This window comes from Dama dama, chromosome 30, assembly GCF_033118175.1.
Source record: "Dama dama isolate Ldn47 chromosome 30, ASM3311817v1, whole genome shotgun sequence".
Lineage (NCBI taxonomy): Eukaryota > Metazoa > Chordata > Mammalia > Artiodactyla > Cervidae > Dama > Dama dama.
This window is the reverse complement of record NC_083710.1, coordinates 24848125-24872073: the sequence shown is the minus strand read 5'-3', so window position 1 is coordinate 24872073 and position 23949 is coordinate 24848125. Positions and strand designations below refer to the sequence as shown.

Sequence of the window (23949 nt, the reverse complement as noted above, 5' to 3'; positions counted from 1 at the left end):
GTTCAGGACATTTGATGCAATGATATATAAGATATTATAGCTGTCATCAAGGAATTGATAGATTATGACACCAACTATATATAGGAGCTATAATACAAAACTTGTTCCCAACGTCACCTCCTTGGTTCACATCACTTTATACTGATAGTAAGAAATGCCTTCAGAATGCAAAAGGAAAAAAACCTTTCCTAAATAAGTAAGAGAAGCTTTAACAGAAGTTCTGTTGTTGCAAAACCCATATGATAGAACTCATGTGGCTATAGACAGGGGATTGACAGAGACTGAGATATTACCTCCCAGGTGCCCCCAAAAGTGTAAACATTCTTTCAAAGAGGCATTATGGTAAAACACACACCAAAAAAACCTACAAAAAACCTTGTGTGTGTGTGTGTGTGTGAAGACTTTCAGTAGGTAAGTCTTTTTTTTTTTTTTTTAGTAGGTAAGTCTTATGATGCTTTTCAAACCACTTCCTGACTGTAACATTCCCATAGGAAGAGGCCCTGGGTTGCTTATCCATAGGTGACAAAGGGCCAAGGAGGAAAGAAATGGGTTGAAAGAAATATTGGGACTTCCCTGGTGGTCCAGGGATTCAGAATCTGACTTCCAACGCAGGGTCCATTCCTGATTGAAAAACTAGGCTCCTACATGCCACAGGGCAACTAAGCCCATTTCCCACAACAAGAGAAGCCCAGAAGAGGCAACAAAAACCCAGAGCAACCAAAATTTTAAAAATAAATAAAAATAAAAACCACCTTACTTAAAAAACAAAAAGAAATATCGATGCCCACATTTGCTGTTATAGTGTCTTTCCCTTTAGAGGTTGAGGGAGTAGATAAATTGACACAGAGATCCTTCTAACTTCAACTCACCAGAAATAAATTGAAAAAGCAACCTCTGCAAGACTAGTGCTATAGTCCATACAGTAAGCCCCTATTCAACCATGCAAAAAAAAAAATCAAAGGGCAAAACTGTCTGGGGAAGCATAATAAGATACAGTAAAGTCATAATTATGACCACACGGTTGAGGGAATCCTGCAGAAGGAAGAATAAAGGAAGAAACAAACAAAATATGATTTAGACACAATATTTGTAGCCAGGTTGCAAAAACACGGTATTTCACAAAGAAGAATTCAGCTGTAACAACTAATAATTCGCTAGCCAATGAAGAAATAATTGGGTCTTTCTGAAAGTTCAGGTCAGAGATGAACTTGACTGAGAGACTATTCTATTAACCCACCTTAAACATGGGTTCTCCAGTAGCCAAGCAAAGTGGCTGGCTGAAATACACTCTATCTAGAAATAAGGGAAGGAGGTTCCGTGGTGGCTCATAAAGAATCCACCTGCTAACACAAGAGACGCAGGTTGGATCCCTGATCCAGGAAGGTCCCACATGCCAATGTCAACAAGCCCATGCGCCACAACTATGGCGCCTGTGCCCCAGAGCCCGGGAGCTACAACTACTGAGCCTACACGCCACAACTACTGAAGCCGGGGCAACCTAGAGCCCGTGCCCTGCAGCAAGAGAACCCACTGCAATGAGAAGTCCGAGTACCCTAACCGGAGAGTAGCCCCCACTCACCAAAACCAGAGAAAAGCCTGAGCAGCAGTGAAGACCCAGCACAGCCAAAAATAAATAAATTAATTAAATTATTAACTTTTTTTTTTTAATGAAGAAACAAGAGAAGTCTCATTTTCCAAGTTGTCTGATCAAGACTGGCCATCTCCCTGCTCAGTCTCGGACTGACGACACTCAAAAGAAGGATATTTGGCAAAATTTTAGGAAGCAAGACCATGAAAAGTACAAATATGATAGTAAAGAAATTTGTAGAGGTCTGTGGATAATGGGAAATAATGCTATCTCATATTAGTGTCAGGACTTTAGACCTTGGTGGCCTGTCAAAATCCTAATTTTACATACTTGTAATACTGAGTGTTTTTTAAAAATGAAATCTGGTAGTTTAAGGCAGGGGTTCAGCTTAAAGTTTAGGGAGAATGAAAAGAGAACCCCTAGTCTGGGTGATTATATTAATGACCATATAATTTGAAGGCAGAAAAGCTCAGAATATGAGCCTGTATGGTGCTAGTGGTAAAGAATCTGCCTCTCAATGTGGGAGATGCAAAAGATGCAGGTCTGATCCCTGGGTCGGGAAGATCCCCTGGAGAAGGAAATGGCAACCCACTCCAGCATTCTTCCCTGGAAAATCCCATGAACAGAGATTTTCCACGGGTAAAATACTGACTGATAAGCCTGGTGGGCTACAGTCCCATGGAGGTCACCAAGAGTTAGTCATGACTGAACAGCTGACCATGCATCAGCCCTAAGCAAAGGGAACACAAGAAACCAACGTCAACTTCAAGGGAGCAATAATTAAGTGGATTATAGAGAAACTGGCTAGTTGGATTTCTAACATCTTTATCCCATGGATGATCTAAGAAGAAATATTGCTCTTGCTTTCTAAAAATTTAAGTTGAGAGGAGGCATTCTCAAAATACCCATTTCTATTATTTAAACCTATAATTCTTTCATTTTATGACTAATTTATTTCCTGTCCTTTGCTGATCGCTTGAACTTTACTCAAGTAAACACAAGTTCCAATGAAGGTTGAACTGTGGATTTCAATCACTCTGACAGCTTTACTATGCTAAAGGCATTATTTGGCAGGAGACACTAATCTTCATGGGATGTGCTGGTGGGAACTTTAAATAAGCAACAGTATTCTGTGAATAAAACTTCAGGTATTTAAAGGCATCCTGGTGAAGTTAAATGTCAGGATCCTTTGGCAGAAACCAAAACAATACTGTAAAGCAATTATTCTTCAATAAAAAATAAATTAAAAAACAAACAAAATGTCAGGATTCTATGATAAGAGGGCCTTGACTAGAGAGGCATATAAAGAGAACCCCACCATCATAAAGCAAAGATTTAATTAATTCCCAGACACTACTCCATTCAGCTGTGTGTCACAAAATAATATTTATTAGGTTTATAGTATTCAGCCCGTGTTTTACTTTACTAAGAACACTTATATTTAGGACTTCAATTGCCTAGCATGAAAAAGCATTTTTCATTTAAATCAAATATTTTATGAACTCAACTAAAACTAACCCTTGGTTTTGTTTTAATTTAGTCTAAGTAACATCGGCAAAATGACGGTGAATGGGCAGTGGTCCCTTTTTCTCCCAGACAAGTTTTAAGTGACAGTAAAGTGATCTGACTATAGGAAGCTTTAAATTACTCTGTCAGATGGAAATCAGAGTATGCTAAATAAACGTTATAATCATTCAGATTAATTAATATCTGTTATCTTTAGTTTGGAAAATCTGTTCTCCTTCAATTCTGTGAAATATCAAATTTCCTTGGGCACTTTTTCTTCTTAGTAAACAGAAAATCAAAAGATCAGATTACATTATTATTTTGGAAAATGTCAATAATAAAAACAAGTCATTTTCTACACATGGTTCTATAATACAACCTATACCAAAAAGAAACCAACAATTTGGAACATGTCACAATTAGGAACCAAGAAGTTATGTGAAGTAAGATATGAATTAAACAAGAGGATGAGCACTTCTGAATTATAAACACACCCCCTACAGCCAACACACTTTCTCAACTGAATTAAACATACTGTTTAAAACTCACCCAAGCAAGCACTATCTTATAATAACAGAAATACCAAATTCATTATTTTAAATAACTTTCAGTCATTCATCTTCCAACATGAATTTCCCCCAAAACTCCAATAAATCCAGCAGAAAGGGTGAGACAGTGCACAAACTACCTCCACTGTCCTAAACCTTGGACCTCACCAATGGGAAAAACTAACTCGTTTCCATCTCAAATATATCAATAGGAACACATTAATCATTTTAATTTTCTAAATCCTCAATTTTAAGCAGCTCTAAGACTACAATTCCAACAGATGGGACACCAATCCAAATAAAACCTCACAAATCAATCAATCTTTCCTAAATCCCTCTGGGTTAAGATGAGCAAAGAGAGTGTATACTGCTAAACACCAGAAACCTGAAAATAATTTACAAATATTTACTTGACATATAGCCAAAATATTTCTGCAAACCTGAGAGACAGAAAATGGACAGTTTATCTGTTGGGTTCAGAGCAGAGAAAATGACAGGACTTGCCCCAAGTGAGTCAGCAAATTGGTAGCAAAAATGAAAATCAAATTCCAGTTTCCCACCCAGGCACAAGTGCTATCCTATGAGCAACGCTGAACACTCCAATATTAAACAATGCATCTTCATCAGAATTTAATGCAAACAGTATGTTCAAACTGCATCTCTCATTTGTCTTAACTAAGATAACTTACTCAATGAATTCCCTACCTCATTTCACAAAGAATTGAAAATGGCTTTAAAAGCAGGTAAGAAAAAAAAAAATGGTAGAAATAAGCAAAAAGTCTTGACTGAGGAAAATACATCAAATCTGAGAAAGGAAATCAAAAGAAAGATCTTTTGGGAATATAACAGAGCCCATGTTTCACCTTACCCATAAGGACTATGTACCAGGTCCATAGAGTTGCTCCTCCTAACCTTTTTTGCCTCACGAATCACACAGAAACTTAGATGTGAGCAAAACAGCCTGGAGCAAATGGAACAGACTGCTGGGTCCCCGAAGACTGGACTGCTCCTGCCCAACTAAACAGATCAGTTCGCGGGGCCCAGAATCCATCTGGATCATGCCAGATCGCTATAACACACAGGATGAGAAGTTCTGCCTTAGTGAAAGCCAAGGGCTTCTGTACTCCATAATGGCCTATATGGGAAAAGAATCTAAAAAAGGCTGGATATATGCATTTGTGTAACACACTCACTTGGGTGTATACCTGAAACTGACACAAAATAATCAACTAGACTCCAATAAAATTTTGTTTAAAAAGGCAGATAAAACATTTCACGTATACACACAGCAGTATGAGCTGAGAGCCCAATGAATGTAGGCATTTCTGCAAGAGGATAACATGAAGCAGAAACTCTCAGAATATAGATGAATAATTGACTGTATATATATCCTTTATACTACACATCACAAATAATAAACAGCCTTTCTCTCAACCAGGCTGATGAAAAAATAAATAAAAATAAATAAAAATTTAAAAAAACTGGAAAAGCAGGCAGTTCAAAATGAAGTTTTTTAGTGAGGACTAGAGTTCCTACACTTTATTGTTTAACTATTATTTATTTGCCTACTTAAATTTTAAAGTTTTAAAAAATTTAGATTTATTTTTATTGAGGTAACATTGGTTTATAACATTACATATATTTCATAACATTACATAGAGTGATGTAAGATGTTATGGAAAAACCTAAACAAACTTTTTGGCCACCCCAGTATTTCTACACTTGCTACAGTGTGTTCACCACCAAAAATTTAGTTTCTACCTGTCACCATGCATTTGATCTCCTTTATGCATTTTGCCTCCCCTCCTGTAACCACTAATCTGTTCTCACTGTATCTATGTATTTATTTTTATTCAGTTTGTTCATTTATTTTATTTGTTGGTGCTTCATATTCCAGAAGAGGGAAATCACACGGTCTTTATCTTTCTCTGTCTGACTTACTTCACTGAGTGGAGTTCCTATACTTGAAAAGTTAGCTGAGCAAATGGTCAAGTGGCCACATTGGAAGGAAAACTGAAGGGGCCCAACCACGGCCTTAGCCTGGGCAAATGCCATCCCACCAGATGGGACTTTCAAGGCAGAGAGCTGAAAATCCTACAAAATGGTCATTTTATTTATTAGGTGTGCCTTTTATTTGTAGTTACCTTTGAAGAGCCATCTTCTTTTCTGCTCTGGGGACAAATGCATAAACACTTAGGAGCCAAAGAAAGGTCCATCTGTCCTGGCAGTGACAGAACCCACAGAGGTTTTCCAATTGCCCAATCCTCAACTCAGGCCTGAGACTCTGGCCCTCTTAAACTCCTGTTCACTATACCTTTAGCAGCCAAGTGGCTTTAACTCTTCTCCATGGGGGAAGTGTTGGCAAGAAAGGCCCAGACATGATACCCTACTCTGAAGAGTAAGAAAAATCTCAAACACCTGCCACCCTGGCTCTGCCTGCACTCTCTCTCTCCTCTACTCCTTTGTCTGACCCCATGAATAGCAAAGCTAGTTGGTAAAGTAAATCTAAAATAATTCAACCATGAAAACAGGAATGCCTGTGCTTTTCATGTTTGCTTATTTTTTTTCCCTCCGTAATAAGATGCAAATACAGTGGTTGAAATGGTATCTATTAGAAGCCTGGAACAAATAATCCCATTTACAGCTATAACTAAAACCTGAACTCTGTACCCTCAGGAAGGTTCCTCCCTGGTATTCAAGGTCAGGCAGGTCCCAGCTGGGAAGGCTATAACTTGATCTTGTCATAGTAGGCTACTTTCCAGCTACCAGTGAGATAATGTCAGGAAGATAGTATTTTTGAAAGAATATTTGATAAGGACATACTCTAATTTCTCACTCATCCATAAACATCAGCTTAGAGGAAACTAAAAAACAAGTCATCAGTCACCCCAAATTCTCTATAGATAGCAGGGTTTAAAATAGACCTTCCAGACTTCCCTGATGGTCCAGTGGTTAAGAATCTGCCTGCCAATGCAGGGGACATAGGATTCGTTTCCTGGTCCGGGAAGATCCCACATGCCATGGAGCAACTGAGCCCATGCACCACAAGTACTGAGGCCACCGTCAAGAGCCTGGGAACTGCAGCTACTGAGCCCTCACGCCACAAGTACTGAAGTCCACGCACCTAGAGCCCGGAGTCTGTAACAAGAGAAGCCATCGCAATGAGAAGCCTGTGCACTGCAACTAGAGAAAGGCTGTGAGCCTCAACGAAGTGCCTGCGCATTGCAACAAAGACCCAACACAGCCAAAAATAAAAATAAACAAATTCTAAAAATATAAAATGGAACTTTCAGGGACCTCTTGTGACCATGTGCCCATTACACCTACTTCTGTTAAAACTTACCATGCACCGTAGTACTCATTTTAGGTCTGGCTCCCCCACCCAACTGTACATATCATGAAGATAGGAATCATCTGCCATATTAAACACTCTATCCTGGGGCTTCCCTGGTGGTCCAGTGGTTAAGACTCCATGCTCTCAACGCAGGAGACATGGGTTCAAACCCTGGTCGGGGAACTAAGATCCCACATGCCATAGAGCATGGCCAAAACAAAATAAAAATAAATAAACAAACACCTTATTCTTCACATACTGCACAGTGTTTGGTACGGAAGAAACATTTAAAAATTGTTGAATGCATTGTCCAAAGAAATTAAACAAGATATTTCTCTCTGCTTTTCATCTTTACTTGCCCTCACTTTTCCCATGCTGTTTTCAGCTCAATACCTCAGAGGCACCAATAGGGACCTACTGGACTGCATGGCTCAGTCTTTCCTCTTTAAAGATCATAGGCATGCAGGAGAAAGTGAAAAGACAGGAATTGGGAGGTGTACACTCAGGGTGAGGCTGAGTCAGATACTTGCAGTGACAAGCAGGAGGAACCCACTGCATGGACTTAAGTGCAAATAGGCATATGGCAGTAAGAGAGAGGGTACCTCTTGAACTCAAGGGCAGAATCGGAGCCAAGCTTGGGGGTTCAGAGCATGAAGAAAACCTTAAGGCATCACTTGCTCAGGCTTCTCTCCGTCTGGAGCCAAGTGATTCACACTTCCTTCATGCACACAAATGCCACACAGCTGTTGGACTTCTGAGTTCCCAGCTCAAGGGACCAATCTAAGTTGAGACTAGCATTTCCTACTCCAAACTCTAAATTCCTGGGAAAATTGGACTGGTTCAGGGGCAAGCAGCCTTAACCAGGCAAATCTAGTTTCTCCTAGACCCGTCCCTCCTGGAGAGGAAGCAAGTCATGATCTTTGCAACCCTATTGACTATAGTCTACCAGACTCCTCTGTCCACGGGATTGTCCAGGCAAGAAAACTGGAGTGAGTTGTCACTCCCTTCTCCGGGGGATCTTCCTGTACCAGGGATTGAACCCGAGTCTCCTGCACTGGCAGGAGGATACTTTACCACTGAGCCTCCAAGGAAGCCCAGGGAAGCGGGAGTGTCTGAGAAAAGACAGAGTTTGAGGATACCTCCAAAGCAGTGGTTGGGTTTTTGATTACGATGTGTCTGCTCCTCATCTTTCTCTCACCTGCCACTCTCTGAAGTTCATGCGGTTGTATCACCCTCTGCCTTTCAGGCTCACTCCTTGCCCTCAAACTTGGCCTCAGTATTCATTCTTGCTCATCTAATGTCTTCTGCTCCCTTCCCTGCAATCAACTCCAAATACTTCTCAATGCTATAAAATGTTACTATCCTACTCAGAATGTGACAAACACCATATTAAAAGGGCTTTTTGCCTTTTCAGTGTTTGATATTTCAGGTTCTGTGACTTTATTTTTTTCCAACTTTATTAAGGTATAATTTTCAAGTAAAATTATAAGGTATTTGAAGCTTACGAAGTGATGAGTTGATATATGTTGTGAAAGGATTCCTGCCATCAAATTAACACATTTTTAATTCACCTCACATATTTAATCCTTGTTGTTGTTGTTGTTTTTTTTTGGTAAGGATATTTAAGTTGTACTCTCTCAGCAAATTTCAATCTTACAATACATGTTATCAACTGTAGGTCACCATGTTATACACTAGATCCCCAGATTCCACACATCCTATAACTGAACTTACATTTGCCACCTCTTTGCCCCTAGCAACCACTTTTCTACTCTCTGTTTCTATGAGTTCAACTTTTTTTTAAAAGTATTTTAATGGACAAAGTAAGCAAATAAATCATATATTGCACATACAAGATATTATCTGTTTTCTTCTGGACTTGGAATACCACTGTTTTTGTACAACTATAAATACACAATATGGTCATATCTGCCTTGTGGTGTCCATATTATAGCCTCTAGTAAACTGTAGTTTTCCACTTAGTGAGTGAAGTGAAGTCGCTCAGCCGTGTCCGACTCTTTGTGACCCCATGGACTGTAGCCTACCAGGCTCCTCCGTCCATGGTATTTTCCGGGCAATAGTATAGGAGCACGGTTGCCATTTTCTTCTCTAGGGGATCTTCCCAACCCAGGGATCAAACCCAGGTCTCCTGCATTGCAGATAGACGCTTTACCATCTGAGCCACCAGGGAAGCCCCTTTGTAACTAATACCACATACCCCTTATTTAAGGACAATATTGTGTAACCTTTTAACAAAACACATTCCAATAGAAAGGATTTCAAAAAAAAAAGTGGAAACTCAATAAATGAATACATTCTAAATGACATGAAAATGTAGCCTATTTCCTCATGCAATAAGATTCTGCCTCTCTTAAGGTAAACAAAAGATCTCGCTCAGAGATCAGTTCCTATGTTATCTGAATGCACATGATCCCTAATACAAAAGTCAATTTCCAATCAACTGTGAAGAACATAGCCTTCTGTTCTTTTCACCCTACATGATAGACGGAACCGTCCAACAATGAAAGATTATGGAAATAATCCTGACCATTCACCCGCTGTTCACCTGCACCTTCTGGCATCCAGCTTGATGGCCTGTATATAGTCAGTGCACAGTAAATATTTGATCAACTAGAATGTGTACTTATACCTATTTTTTTTATAAATCAACACTGTACAGGCATGAGCCTTCACATGTGTTCATATAAACATATGTAAATAGATCAGCATGTTGGTTGTTCAGTCACTAAGTTGTATCCAGTTCTTTGTGACCCCATGGACTGCAACACGGCAGGCTCTCCTGTCCTTCACTATCTCCTGGAGGCTGTTCAAACTCAGTCAGTGGCCATTGAGTCAGTGATGCTATTTAACCATCTCATCCACTGTCATCCCCTTCTTCTCCCGCCTTCAGTGTTTCCCAGCATCAGGGTCTTTTCCAGTGAGTTGGCTCTTCGCATCAGGTGGCCAAAGTATTCTTCAGCTTCAGCATCAGTCCTTCCAATGAATATTCAGGACTGATTTCCTTTAGGATTGATTGGTTTGATCTCCTTGCTGTCCAAGGACTCTCAAGAGTCTTCTCCAGCACCACGATTAGAAAGCACCTATTCTTTGGCATTTAACCTTCTTTATGGTCCAACTCTCACACCTGCACGTGACTACTGGAAAAACCATTTCCATTTTTGTTGGAGAAAATGCCAAAAGGCAACCTCAAAATATAAATCATCAAATCAAATCATCATTCAAATCATCTCGGGATCTTTTGCAGATTCTCATTCAGTAGATCTCAGGTGGAGCCCAGTATTTGCATTTCTAGTTAAGTTCTCAGGTGACCTTGATGCTGCCGGTCCACAGACCACACGTTGATAGCATGGTACTCCCTTTCGTAGACAGTCACAGGCAAAATAATTAGAGGGTCATTCTCAAAGATCACGTTCAGTCACTTAGGAAAATGTATGATAATACTCTCAGGGAAACTCATCTTTATTAACAGATTAAGTCTTCAATAAGTACTTCTTTACTGAGCACCTATGTTGGGTGCAAGAGCTCTAGCAGCTCTCTTTAGTCATTCACGAATACAGCTTACTAAAGGATAAACACTCAACTCGAGGCCTCTCTGTATCCTCAGCGATATTTGAATAAAGAGAACATTAGAGAGTGACATCAGATGTGTGTGGATGTGTGTATTGGGGAGTGGGGGTGGTTGGTAAGCAACTGTTTACGATCCCGCATCTTCATGAGGTTCCTATCAACACCCATCTCAACGAGATTCCTTAGGCGCCATCCCCAAGCCCTCGTCACTCTGCCCACATTGGCCTCTCCTGTCTTTATAGTCAGATGGAAATGACGGGACTCTGCGGTCAACTTCAACTTGCTGGACTACAGAATTTCCCCAGCTCTTCCTGCTGGATATTATGTCAAATGTGATGAAAAAGGCTGTAGGTAAGACTGGTTATACCACTTAAAAATAAGGGGAAAAAAAATCAATCATAGAATTCCTTTCCTTTTCCATTTACCTAAGCCCTCATCGCTGCCAAGACTTAAGAAGAAAGTTTACCTTGGGTCTTTTGTTGTGCAATGGCATCTGCTGGAGGCACAACCAGTAAGGTGAGAATCTAAACATAGTAAGTTCCCTACATACGAAACCTTCAAGTTGCAAGTTTTCAAAGATGCGAACGTGCCCCTCTAAGCCAGCTGTCATACTATACTGTTATACTTTTCAAGGTACTGTACCATAAGATTAAATGTTTATTTTTTGTGTTTGTTTGCTTTTTATGTATTATTTGTGTGAAAAGTATTATAAACCTATTACAGTACAGTACTATGTAGCCGATTGTATTCGTTGGGTACCTAGGCTAACTTTGCTGGACTTAGGAGAACACACTCTCAGGATGGAACTCATTTGCATGTAGGGGACTTACTATACTGAATTATAAGTTTCTTTTTCGATAATGTAGAGTGGGATACGTGGTTCAACTACATGGTTATCATCTATTCACTGCAATTCTAAAGAAATGCAAACCTCAAAGATAAATTTGAAATCACAGAAATCCATTACATCCTTAATAATGTATTTGTTCATAAACATGCAAAATTGTTGCTTAAGTTATTACAATCTTCTTTTGCCAGAGGCATAAGCTTTAGCACATCTATAGTACAGCATGAATTTTTCTGGGCTGTATGCTGTGGCATATACTACTCAAACTGGGATACTGGTATCAAGGGAAGAGGTGCACATTGCAGGAAGCCAGAGGGTACAGAAACCCAGACGACAAACCTAGGGCATTTTTCTAGTATGTCAATTTCAATTAAGGTTTGCAGGAAGGGGAGTAAGAGAAATGTTTAATAATATGACTGACAATGAATTCAAATAATTACACTAAAATAAATATGGAATAAGATACCCAAACTTCATTAATTTTGATCAAACCATAGACTATAAAGAAATTTCCTATCTGGGGAGGGGGTTGGGGGGTGCGGGCAGCAGCTCTCTCCCTGCAGGGGAACTTAGCCAGTTCAAGAATCTAAGAATTAGTCATCTTTTTAAAAAAGTATATTTGAAAGATTCACTATTTTTCAGTGCAAGGACATATTTCTCACAGAAGCTTTTGGGGAAATAAGACAGACTTCTAATTAGAACATTTCAATCCACAGCAAATCCTTTTGAGAGCTGAATGTTCAATGCTCAATGTCCTGAATTTGAACAAATAAAAGAATAATAATGTAAGAACAAATTTACTTCATAAATGTAATCACTGGACAAAATTTTGAATTGTCTAAGGAACTACTTTACAAAAAAGTTAAACAAAAAGTTGGAAATGAGAGGGAGACAACTGTAATCAGGGAGCCTAGGTATTGAAGTCCTTCCATTAATCTTACTCAGAAACCGTGAATATACAGTTTCAAAACAATTTTCTCATTTTACATACTGAGAGCTAAAACGATATAATACGGCCCTTCCCATTATAATGATAATCCCAACCCTCATGTATCTCTACTCAAGAGAACACAGAGCAGGCAATCTGGGAAGCAATGGGAGTTGGGGTTCACGTCTGATTCTTAAAGACGGAGATCCAGATACTTACAAGGCATCACATGGTATATGCTTGGCCAGTACTGTCCACTGTCTCTCTTTAACCACACACGAACAGTCCTGCAACGAAAGAAATGAGTGTGTTAAATCACACTATTTTTGGTGACGGGCAAGTTGATAGAAGGTCTTAAATATACATACAGTGGACCCTCAACAACATAGGTTTGAACTATACAGGCCTATTTATAAGTGGATTGTTTTTCATCAAATATGTAATACAGTACTACACGATCCACAAATGGTTGACTCTGCAGATGTGGAACCACAGATACAGAAAGCCAACTATAAAGTCATGTGCAGATTTTATTTTTTTAATATAATTTTATCTATTTATTTATTTATGGTTGTGCTAGAGCTTCATTGCTGCGCAGGCTTTTCTCCAGTTGCAGCGAGCGGGGGCTACTCTTTGTTGCGGTGTGCATGCTTCTCATTGTGGTGGCTTCTCTTGGTGGGGAACATGGGCTCTAGGGCACGCAGGCTTCAGAAGTTTCGGTTCCCAGGCTCTAGAGCACACGCTCAATAGTTAGAGTGCACAGGGCTTAGCTGCTCCGGGGCATGTGGGATCGTCCCGAATCAGGGATTGAACCTGAGACTCCTGCATTGGCAGGTGGATTCTTTACTACTGAGACACCAGGGAAGCAGATTCTAAACTGCACAGAGAATCAATGCCTCTAATTGTTCAAGGGTCAACTCTGTGTGTGTACATGACATAGTCATATTGCTATAATTAAACAATATATATTACATATAAATATGTATAACATATATGTTTGTTTATAACATATCTCTATACAACACATGAATATAGATCTTAACTGCTGCTGCTAAGTCCCTTCAGTCTCGTCCAACTCTGTGCGACCCCAGAGACAGCAGCCCACCAGGCTCCCCAGTCCCTGGGATTCTCCAGGCAAAAACACTGGAGTGGATTGCCATTTCCTTCTCCAATGCATGGAAGTGAAAAGTGAAAGTGAAATCGCTCAGTTGTGTCTGACTCTTAGCGACGCCATGGACTGCAGCCTACCAGGCTCCTCTTAGAAAAGTATGGTGTGCACATGCACACCACTTACGCTTTTCTAAAGATACTATATTCCTTGAATTTAAGGCTGCATATATTTAGAATTACATGACTGTTTTATAAGTAAATATTTAAAGATAATTAAATTTTATCCTCATATGTATTTATATACCCACATGTGACAGTGTTCGAAAATTATTCTTGTAGTTATTCTGCTCTTGGAGTATATGGCCTTTGCCCTGGTCTGCTGGAAGCATTCATCTCCCTAGGCAGTAATTGGGATTTACTAGGGAAGAACATAGGAAGTGATAAGAAGAAGCAATATGCAACATCTGACACACAAAGAAGGATTACTAGTAAATTCAGTCTTACAAGCTAGGCCATTGTTTCAAGAAAGGGTTTTTCCAAACACGGTCAAGCAATGATAAAGCTCTGAGACTCAGATCACTGAGCTAGAGGACTGACTGTGGAACCCACCAGGGAACAGGGTAATCCTGCAACAAGGTGGGGATGAGGGTCCACGCCAGATGGACATGTGGCAGACGTCCAGGACAGAGGACGAGATGGTTGGATGGCATCATCAACTCAATGGACATGAGTTTGAGCAAACTCCAGGAGATTGTGAAGGACCGGGAAGCCTGGCATGCTGCAGTCTATGGGGTCACAAAGAGTTGGACACGACTGAATGACTGAACAATAAGACATCCAGGAGAGCTTGGAGAGGAGGAGTCAAAGAGAAAATGATGCTGTCAGGGGATACTGTTGGGTTCTTATCAACCAGAAAGGCCCTACCACAAGTTACACCAGACCCACCCATAAGGTCAACACAACTAGGAGGTAAAGGGACATTGCTCCAGAGACCAGAGGAAGTAGCCAACATCAAACCAAGGGAAATGAACAGTGCCCCAAGGCTGCCAGGAGATGTTATACACCACAACCCTCACCCCACACCCTTAAACCGTCCCGGGGTAAAAAGCGGACACTGAGCATTTTTATCTCAGAGAGAACTGGACAATATCTAAACAGACTACTAGTCATTACCTTAGACTAAGTTTTAAACTGTTTGGATTTCTTCCCCAGTTAATCAGTGGGTCACCCGATAGGAGGAAAAGACTAACTACAGACACAACAAGGACGTGCCATTTTCTCTGTACAGCCACAAGATTCGATATAGCGATATATCATGACACCACTACAGATACTTGTAAAATTCCATCTTTTTGGTCAACCAGCCAATTTGTGAGATGGACAGGTGTAATGAAAAATAATTCCTAAGAAATAATTCAATACTTATATTATTTATACACCTAAGCAGCCTTCACTTAAATTCTTTTTATAATTTACACCAATACATTTTAATATGGAGACTATTATCCCAATAAGAACAAATAAAAAAGAGTGCCATCATGGAAAATGGTAGAACAGGAAGTTCCAAGAATCAGTCCCTGAACCAAATCAATTATGGAGCTGGGAAGAACTGTCAGAATCACTGTTTCAGAATTCTGAAGTCTAGTTAAGACACTTGCGGCATCCATGGGAATGCCTGATGAAGAAGCAGATTTGTGGCAGTAAATGTCACATCTTACTTGCAGCTACCATCATGCATGCCCCATTCACGCAGCAGGTAACTGTGGGGACTGTGGCTCATGTTCACAGAGTGGCTTGCAGGTACCAGGATGCTGGAACCCGGTCCTTCAAATTTGGGGGATGTGTGTTTTGATTTGCCGAGCGGTTCACTGAGGGAGTAAAGAAGAAACTGGCCTTTCTCTCAGTCCTCTAGGTCCGAAGGGCTTCCTGGGCAGTGTCTGCTAAAAGAATTTAAAGGGAAGGAAGACCTTTTTTCTCCTTAATGAAATCACTGCTTGACCTCAGAGATAGATGAACAGAAACTTCAGTGATCACATAGAACAAGATTTACAGTTTTTGCAGAAAGAGCTTAGAAAAGTCACTAAACAGATAACTGCACCATTCAACAAGTAATAACAGCAATCTCTAGAATGGAGGGGGATTGTGACTTTCAGTTACCACATTATAATATTTAAAATATTCAGTTTCTAGACTTGTGTTTGCCAAGGCGGAGGGGGAGTGAGGGAAGGGCAGACTGGGAGTTTGGGGTTAGTAGATGCCAACCATTATGTATAGAATGTGGTTATGTGGGTTATGAGCTCGTGGCCATCAAGCAGGTAACATCTTCCATTTGGTGGGGGTTTTCACATCTATAAAAAAAAAAAAACTCAGGATGTATGTATCAGATACTATTATCGAAGTACTTCAGAGAGGAACTAAAGCAGAGGATACAGGGCAGGGTTCTGTCCTGGGAAGGCCCCATAGGGTCCTGCTCAATCACAAATTGATTCCCTTATTAGAAAATAAGTATGAGGGGAATTCCCTGGCTGTCTGGTGGTTATGTTGCAGAGAAGAACAAATTCTGACTCCATGTTGAAACTGTTTCTTTGACTTGCTTTTCATTGCTGTTGTTATTATAAGCAACAGCCTGCCTCAGAGGACCCTGCCCCTCTGCCTAAGTGTTTAACTAAAGTGCCTTTGATCAGCTCACAGGGAGATAATCTGACCCTGTCCACCTGTGAAAAGAAGAGATTAACACACCTCTTACAAAGACTGGCCATTATCAGAGATATTTTGAAAAGCCAATGGCCCTTTTTACTTTACTTCCTCACTGACTCTCCCTCTCTATTCTGCCTCTTGACGTTGGTTCCTCACCACTTCTCTCTCGGTTCTGTAAAAGAATCTGGCATCCAGATCCCCAACAAGCTGGTTACCCTGCGACATTTGTTGGTTGCTCAGTCACTCAGTCGTGGCTGACTCTGCGATCCCATGGACTGCAGCATGCCAGGCTTCCCTGTCCTTCACTATCTCCCAGAGTTTGCTCAAACTCATGTCCATTGAATTGGTGATGACATTCAATCATCCCATCCTCTGTCGTCCCCTTCTCCTGCTCTCAACCGATCCCAGCATCAGGGTCTTTTCCAATGAGTCAGCTCTTCGCATCAGGTTGCCAAAGTATTGGAGCTTCAGCTTCAGCATCAGTCCGTCCAGTGAATCAGTTTAGTTCAGTTGCTCAATCGTGTCCGGCTCTTTGCGACCTCTAGCTTTGACCTTTGTTGGCAAAGTAATGTCTCTGCTTTTTAATATGCTGTCTACGTTGGTCATAGCTTTTCTTCCAAGGAGTAAGCATCTTAATCTCATAGCTGCACCCACCATCTGCAGTGATTTTGGAGTCCCCAAAATAAACTCTCTCACTGTTTCCACTGTTGCACCTTCTATTTGCCATGGAGTGATGGGACCAGATGCCACGATGTTAGTTTTCTGAATGTTGAGTTTTAAGTCAACTTTTTCACTCTCCTCTTTCATTTTCATCAAGAGGCTCTTTAGCTGCTCTTCCAGTGAATAATAAGGGCTAATTTCCTTTAGGATTGACTGGTTTGATCTTGCTGTCTAAGGAAATCTCAAGAGATGGCTATGATTATTAATGAAACAGGAGGTAAGGGGGTAGGTCATAACCTTTAACAGAATGACATACGCTGAAGACAGGACAGAAACTGATTAGATTTGGGGAAGAGTTGACTTCCACTAGACCTAGGTCCTCAGTATAGCATGCTCATTGTAACACATCAGCCCGCTGAATGACACACCCACAGGCATCATGACAGTTTTCTTTGTTTTTTTTTTTTTTTTTCAATCATGACAGTTTTGAGGCCAGTCATCAAAAACCAAAAAGTAAGCAGTGGCCCAATTCCTGGAAATCTTCACCCCTTCCCCAAAATAGCTGGAATAACCCTCCCATTCATTAGTCGATGAAATCACTCAGCCCGTAAAAGCTAACCACACCACATTTCGAGGCCGCGCTCGCCTTCTGAGATGGCCCACACTCTGTCCGTACAGTGTGTTTCTCTCTACTGAAATCCACTTCGTCTCCCACTGAATTCTTTCTGCAATGAGACATCAAGGACCAAAGCTGCATCATCTACTTAAACCAGGTGAGTGATCCCAGGTGGAAGACCGTGGGTTTTGGCCAGGTTCAGGTCTCAGTCTGCGATAAGCGCTCTCACTAGTGGCATGGGCCGCACAGAGCCCCAGGGTGGACCAGGCCCCCACCTTCAGACCCCACCACACCGTGCAGAGCTGCTCCCTGACCAACGGCGGGTGGCGGGGGAGAGGATGACAGGAAAACAAGGCGAGTTTCACTTCAATATCCTGAGTTTAAGGTTACTACAGATCATCTGAGTTTCGATTACACATGGAGCAGCTTCTTACATGTGGGTCACAGATAAAGGCACTGAGAAATGGGAATGGTGGAGGTGCTAGGTGCTAAGTCACTTCAGTTGCATCTGACTCTATGAGACCCTATGGACTGTAGTCCTCCAGGTTCCTCTGTCCATGGGATTCTCCAGCCGAGAATATTAGAGTGGGTGGCCATTTCCTCCTCGAGGGGATCTTCCCAACTCAGGGATCAAACCCATGTCTCTTATGCCTCCTGCATTGGCAGGCAGGTTCTTTACTGATAGTGCCACCTGGGAAGCCTGAGAAATGGAATCAGTTCAGTTGAGTTCAGTTGCTCAGTCATGTCTGACTCTTTGCAACCCCATGGTCTGCAGCATGCCAGGCCTCCCTGTCCATCACCAACTCCCAGAGTTTACTCAACCTTATGTCCATTGAGTCGGTGATGCCATCCAACCATCTCATCCTCTGTCATCCCCTTCTTCTCTCACCATCAATCTTTCCCAGCATCAGGGTCTTTTCAGATGAGTCAGTTCTTCACATCAGGTGGCCAAAGTATTGGAGTTTCAGCTTTAGCATCAGTCCTTCCAATGAACATTCAGGACTGATTTCCTTTAGGATGGACTGCTTGAAGCTCCTTGCAGTCCAAGAGGCTCTCAAGAGTCTTCTCCAACACCACAGTTCAAAAGCATCAATTCTTTGGTGCTCAGCTTTCTTTATAGTCCATCTTTCACATCCATACATGACTGCTGGAAAACCATAGCTTTGACTAGACAGACCTTTGTTGGTAAAGTAATGGCTCTGCTTTTTAATATGCTGTCTAGGTTGGTCATAACTTTTCTTCCAAGGAGCAAGAGTCTTTTAATTTCATGGCTGCAGTCACCATCTGCAGTGATTTTGGAGCCCCCAAAAATAAAGTCAGCTACTGTTTCCACTGTTTCCCCATCTATTTGCCATGAAGTGATGGGACCAGATGCCATGATCTTAGTTTTCTGAATGTTGAGTTTTAAGTCAACTTTTTCACTCTCCTCTTTCACTTTCATCAAGAGGCTCTTTAGTTCCTCTTCACTTTCTGCCATAAGGGTGGTGTCATCTGCATATCTGAGGTTATTGATATTTCTCCCGGCAATCTTGATTCCAGCTTGTGCTTCATCCAGGCCAGCGTTTTGCATGATGTACTCTGCATGTAAGTTAAATAAGCAGGGTGACAATATACAGCCTTGACGTACTCCTTTCCCAATTTGGAACCAGTCTGGTGTTTCATGTTCAGTTCTAACTGTTTCTTCCCGACCTGCATACAGACTTCTCAAGAGGCAGGTCAGGTGGTCTGGTATTCCCATCTCTTTAAGAATTTTCCAGTTTGTTGTGATCCACACAGTCAAAGGCTTTGGCATAGTCAATAACTTCCTGCTAAATCAGTAAACAAGGATGCCACAGCCATTAGTAATTGCTGCCACTACTGATGGTGAGCTGGTGAGCCCTGAGGGAACTCAGGAAGGAAAGAATACCTGCCATCTAACAGACATCAGACTGTAGCCATTCCCAAAGAGCCCTGAGGAAGCTCAGGATGTGAAGACACAGGATACTGACCCCCAATAGCCAAGATGCATATCAAAGGAATGACTTCAGTGAGCCCTGACTCTTTGCATGTTCCCACAAGTAGAAAAGTGCTAAATTTGTTAACCTGGGATATGTGGTTTTCTTTAATTAATAATCATCATCTGCTGTTCAGACTATCTGCCTTTATTGTACAATTTCTATATAACTTGGTTGCTCCCCTGCCTCCTTGGAGCTGTTCTCTCAGGGTTACTTGAGATGCTGTCTCCCAGACTGGAAGTCCTAAAAATTCCCACCAAATAAAACATAACTCTCAACTTTTAGGTTGTGAATATTTCAGTCCATAGCAGCATCTACACTATGTGCACAAAGGTTGTTACACTATTCTAATGTTAGCTGAACCAATGATCTTTCAGATGCATAAGTTATTTTTAAAATATATAAACACACACACACTTTTGTTTTTAAAGTAACAGTGTTCCTAAAAATTCTGGTTAAAAAAGGTACACATCAAATCAACACAATTAGCACAGACGTGGTTAAAGATTTTTTAAAATAGCTGTACAAGTCAAAAAGGTGGCAGGATAAATTTAGCTTTAATTTGAATAACAGTAACAAACATTTCTACAGAACTAACAGCCCCTCAAACACTTTGCATATACATTTCATCATTACAAAGCCCTATGAAACAGAAACCACCCTTTAGAGACAAAAATATAAGCCCAACACAGCTTAAGTGATTTATCCATAACTAGTGAGTAGTTGCAGTTATTTTAAATTCTGTGTTGTCTTCACTAAATATTAACATGTTAGCTTCCTTACATGAACATGTATCTGATAATGGATAAATTTTACAATCTAAAAATAAAATGCTATAAAAAAACACCTGTTCTTTTATATTCAGAGGTGTAACAGCAGTTTAAAAAGGAAAAAAAGATACTGTATCCCAGAGGTCAAAAGCACAATTTGGAAGGCTCAAAATTTCTTAGATAAATGTAAATTCCACTATACAAGGCCTGTAAGTCAAGTGTTCATTTTTTCGCAAATTATATTTTAAAACCAACACAAAAAACTTTTTTCTTTGAAAAAAAAATTTTTTTTTCTGTATTTTATTTATTTTTATTTTTATTAGTTGGAGGCTAATTACTTCACAACATTGCAGTGGGTTTTGTCATACATTGACATGAATCAGCCATGGAGTTACATTTCTTAAAAAAATTTTAAGAAATAATAGCTGTTGATTAAGAGTCACAGTTAAACCAGTAGAGGTCAGTGTCCTGGAGAAGAAAAACTCATGACCTGCTGAAATGCAGAGAAACTGCATTCATTGCCCACGCAAAGTCCTGGGGTGAAGAAGAAAACCAACCCAGCACGGCCCAGGCCACTTTTCCATGTCCTGTTTTCTTCTCCCCCAGCCTCTTCTTCTCCCTCAAGTTCTCAGCAGTAGGCAGAAACACACTGGGGACAAGCAGTGCTCATCTCGAAACTAGCAAGATGAGACCCCCCCAAGTGGGGCTCAGTCAGTTGAACAGCTGGGCTATTTTGAAAATACCTTGGACACAGCTGACCACATTTCAACAAACAAAAATTACTTTAAAATATGGTCCTGAAATATTATTCCTTAGACCTAAAAAAAATTTTTTTAAGGTTAAAATAAATGTTAGATAAATTGTGCATTTATCAAAAACTCCCCCATGATCAGAGCTGGTTAGCCCCATGACAGAGATTTAAATAGAGTCAGAAGAAACTACATTTTATCTTACTTGGCATCTGCCCCAGGGCCAAGCCCCATGTGAAGTCCGCAACTGGTTTTCATCATTTGTGACATACAAGAAGGACCGGTCAGAAATTCCTCCCTCTGGTCACCTGTCCTAGTCAGGAAGTCTCTCTTTATACCTGCACAGAACTCACGCAGAATGGCAGCATCCGAGCTGGGCTGACACCAAAAAATCTGTACACTGTGCTGAGATGATGGGAAGGAACTAGAAACCCTTCCCTTCACAGTGCCAGCATCCACTGATACTCCAAAGAAATAAGGAAGGGAATGGTATTCCCAGGCTGCCTCCCATCCCACCCCAAGTTATTCCAAAGAACCGAATCAGCGCCTGTCTGAGCTACAGCCCCCAGCTCAGCAGCCATTACGATCACACAGAGGGGTCAAATGTGTGTGTGTGTGCGGGGGTGCTTCCTTTATGAGATTTTCGCAGGTTTCTGTTTGACTTTCTTGTTTTGACCAGTGCTGATACTCAGATGCTGCCAGTGGAGTTAAGTTGGACACGGTTGCTGAACTGTGTATCTGCCCACGTGTCTGCGTGTGTGTGTTTATACAAAGATATACAGACAAGCAGCACACCAGGTCCACCCTTCCACATCCTATCCAGGAATATACCCTCTGTTCTACATTCTAGCCATCTTCAAGTCCACTTATCCTGGTGGGGACAATGAACTACCAGGATGGGAACAACTTGTGTTTTCTAAAACTATTAAAATCTTCGAAGTTAGGAATTCTGCCCCACTGCCCCACAAGGGCACTTATACATTCAATCAATGACCTCTTTTTTAAAAAATGTTTTAATTTTGGCAATACTGGGTCTTCATTGCCGTGGGCAGGTTTTCTCTAATTGTGGCAATCGGTGGCTTCTCCTGTTGCAGAGAACAGGCTCTAGGCACCTGGGCTTAGTCGCTTCGCAGCATGAGGGGTCTTCCTGGACCAGGGATGGAACCCCGTATCCCCTGCATTGGCAGGAAGAATTTTAACCACTGGACCACCAGGGAAGTCCAATCATTGACTTTTTGATCATTAATTCATTCAACAATCATTTTATTAAAAACCTGTATGGATGTGAGAGTTAGTCCAAAAACAAGGCTAAGTGTTAAAGAATTGATACTTTCAAACTATGTGCTGGAGAAGACTCTTGAGAGCCCCTTGGACAGCAAAGAGATCAAACCAGTCAATGCTAAAGGAAATCAACCCTGAATAATTCACTGGATGGACTGTTGCTGAAGCTGGTGCTTCAATACTTTAGCCATCTGATGTGAAGGGCCAACTCATTGGAAAAGACCCTGATGCTGGGAAAGACTGAAGGCAAAACGAGAAGGTAGCGGCAGAAGGTAAGATCGACATGAACTTGAGCAAACTCCAGGGGATAGTGGAGGACAGAGGAGTATGGCGTGCTACAGTCCATGGGGTCACAAAGAGTCAGATACGACTTAGCTACTGAACAATAACAACAACAAGAGGGACTAGTACATGAAATGCACAAAAACAAACAAATGTGTACGGTAAGATCCACGGTAGGGAGAAGCCCACACTGTTCTGGAAGCATCTGGGAGCATCTTACTCTGACGACAGAGCTGGGTCAGGGGCCAGTGGATAAAGCTTTCGAGGGCTCTGCCACCCTGAGGAGTCTGGATTTTACTTTGAGGATGCTGGGAAGCTGATGGAGGGTGAGCAGCCGGCCACAAACTCCGAATATTTTTGTTTGTTCAGGAGAAGCCTGGAGAAGCCTGGTTACCCTAAAGTAACCACATTGGAGGATGTGCTCAGAACAACAAGCAAAAAAGGAGGCCTTGGACGAGAGAGGAGGTCAGAAACACTGGGTGGGGAAGATCCCCTGGAGAAGGGCATGGCAACCCACTCCAGTGTTCTTGCCTGGGAAATCCCATGGACAGAGGAGCCTGGCGGGCTCTGGTTCATGGGGTTGCACAGAGTCAGACTCAACTGAGCACACACACCAGGCCAGGAAATGCTGCAGAAGCACCCGGCCCTGGGGGCGGGCTGCAGGTGGGTGCTATGTGAATGGTGGTGCCATTCTTCTACAAGTGATTCCTGTGGAGGGCAATGCTGACTTCATCTTGAACTTGCTGAGCCTGCAGACTGATTAGTGAACTACCTACCTGCCTGCCTGCAGTCCAGTGCAAGACCTGGGCTGAAAATTAAGATCTGGGAGTCACCACACACAAGCAGTAGGTAAGTCATGAGTGAAGAAAAAGAAAAGAGGGCCAAAGACAAAGCCTTGAATAACACCAAAAGTTAAGTGATGCAGAACCAAAAAAGATCCGTGAAGCCCTCAGTGAGGGCTGCCAGGAAGGTAGGAGAAAAACCCTTTACTTCTCAGAACCCGCACATGTCCTAATTTTTTGGTCCAGAAAATAAGGTCACTATAAACATACCTAAGACTGAACCAAATTCACAGTGCCCACAATAAAAAACCATCTATATAGGTCACTTTTCTGAAGGAAGAGGGAAGATTGGGGGTGGTGACAAACAGGAGACCACAGGTTGCTAAGCTACTGGGTAAAATAAGACGGGGCGTCTACCCATGTCGAAATCCAGGCTTTTAAGAATGTGCCCTAGAATGATGCAACCTTCATTAGTTACCATAGCGATGAGCTTCATTTCCCGGGGGACAATTGTTATTTTTGCCACCACTTGGGGTGGAGGTGCGGGGGGGAGTGAATCCTACTGTGTCTTGAAGACCCTGAATTTTCAGGGATTACTTTTCTACTAGATCACACATTACAACCTCCTGACTAACAAAGGCAATCCCTATCAATCTGCAAACTAAGAGA

The 23949-nt window shown here is 41.4% G+C and overlaps 1 protein-coding gene across 1 annotated transcript in view; it reads right to left on the bottom strand.

Annotated features, from left to right (window-relative positions):
• Positions 1–23949, bottom strand: part of WDFY2 (WD repeat and FYVE domain containing 2) — a 184354-nt gene that overhangs the window by 100221 nt on the left and 60184 nt on the right. The window contains exon 2 of the mRNA XM_061133282.1: positions 12559–12626. Coding sequence (XP_060989265.1) covers positions 12559–12626 — 68 coding nt within the window. The remainder of the gene's footprint in view (positions 1–12558; positions 12627–23949) is intronic.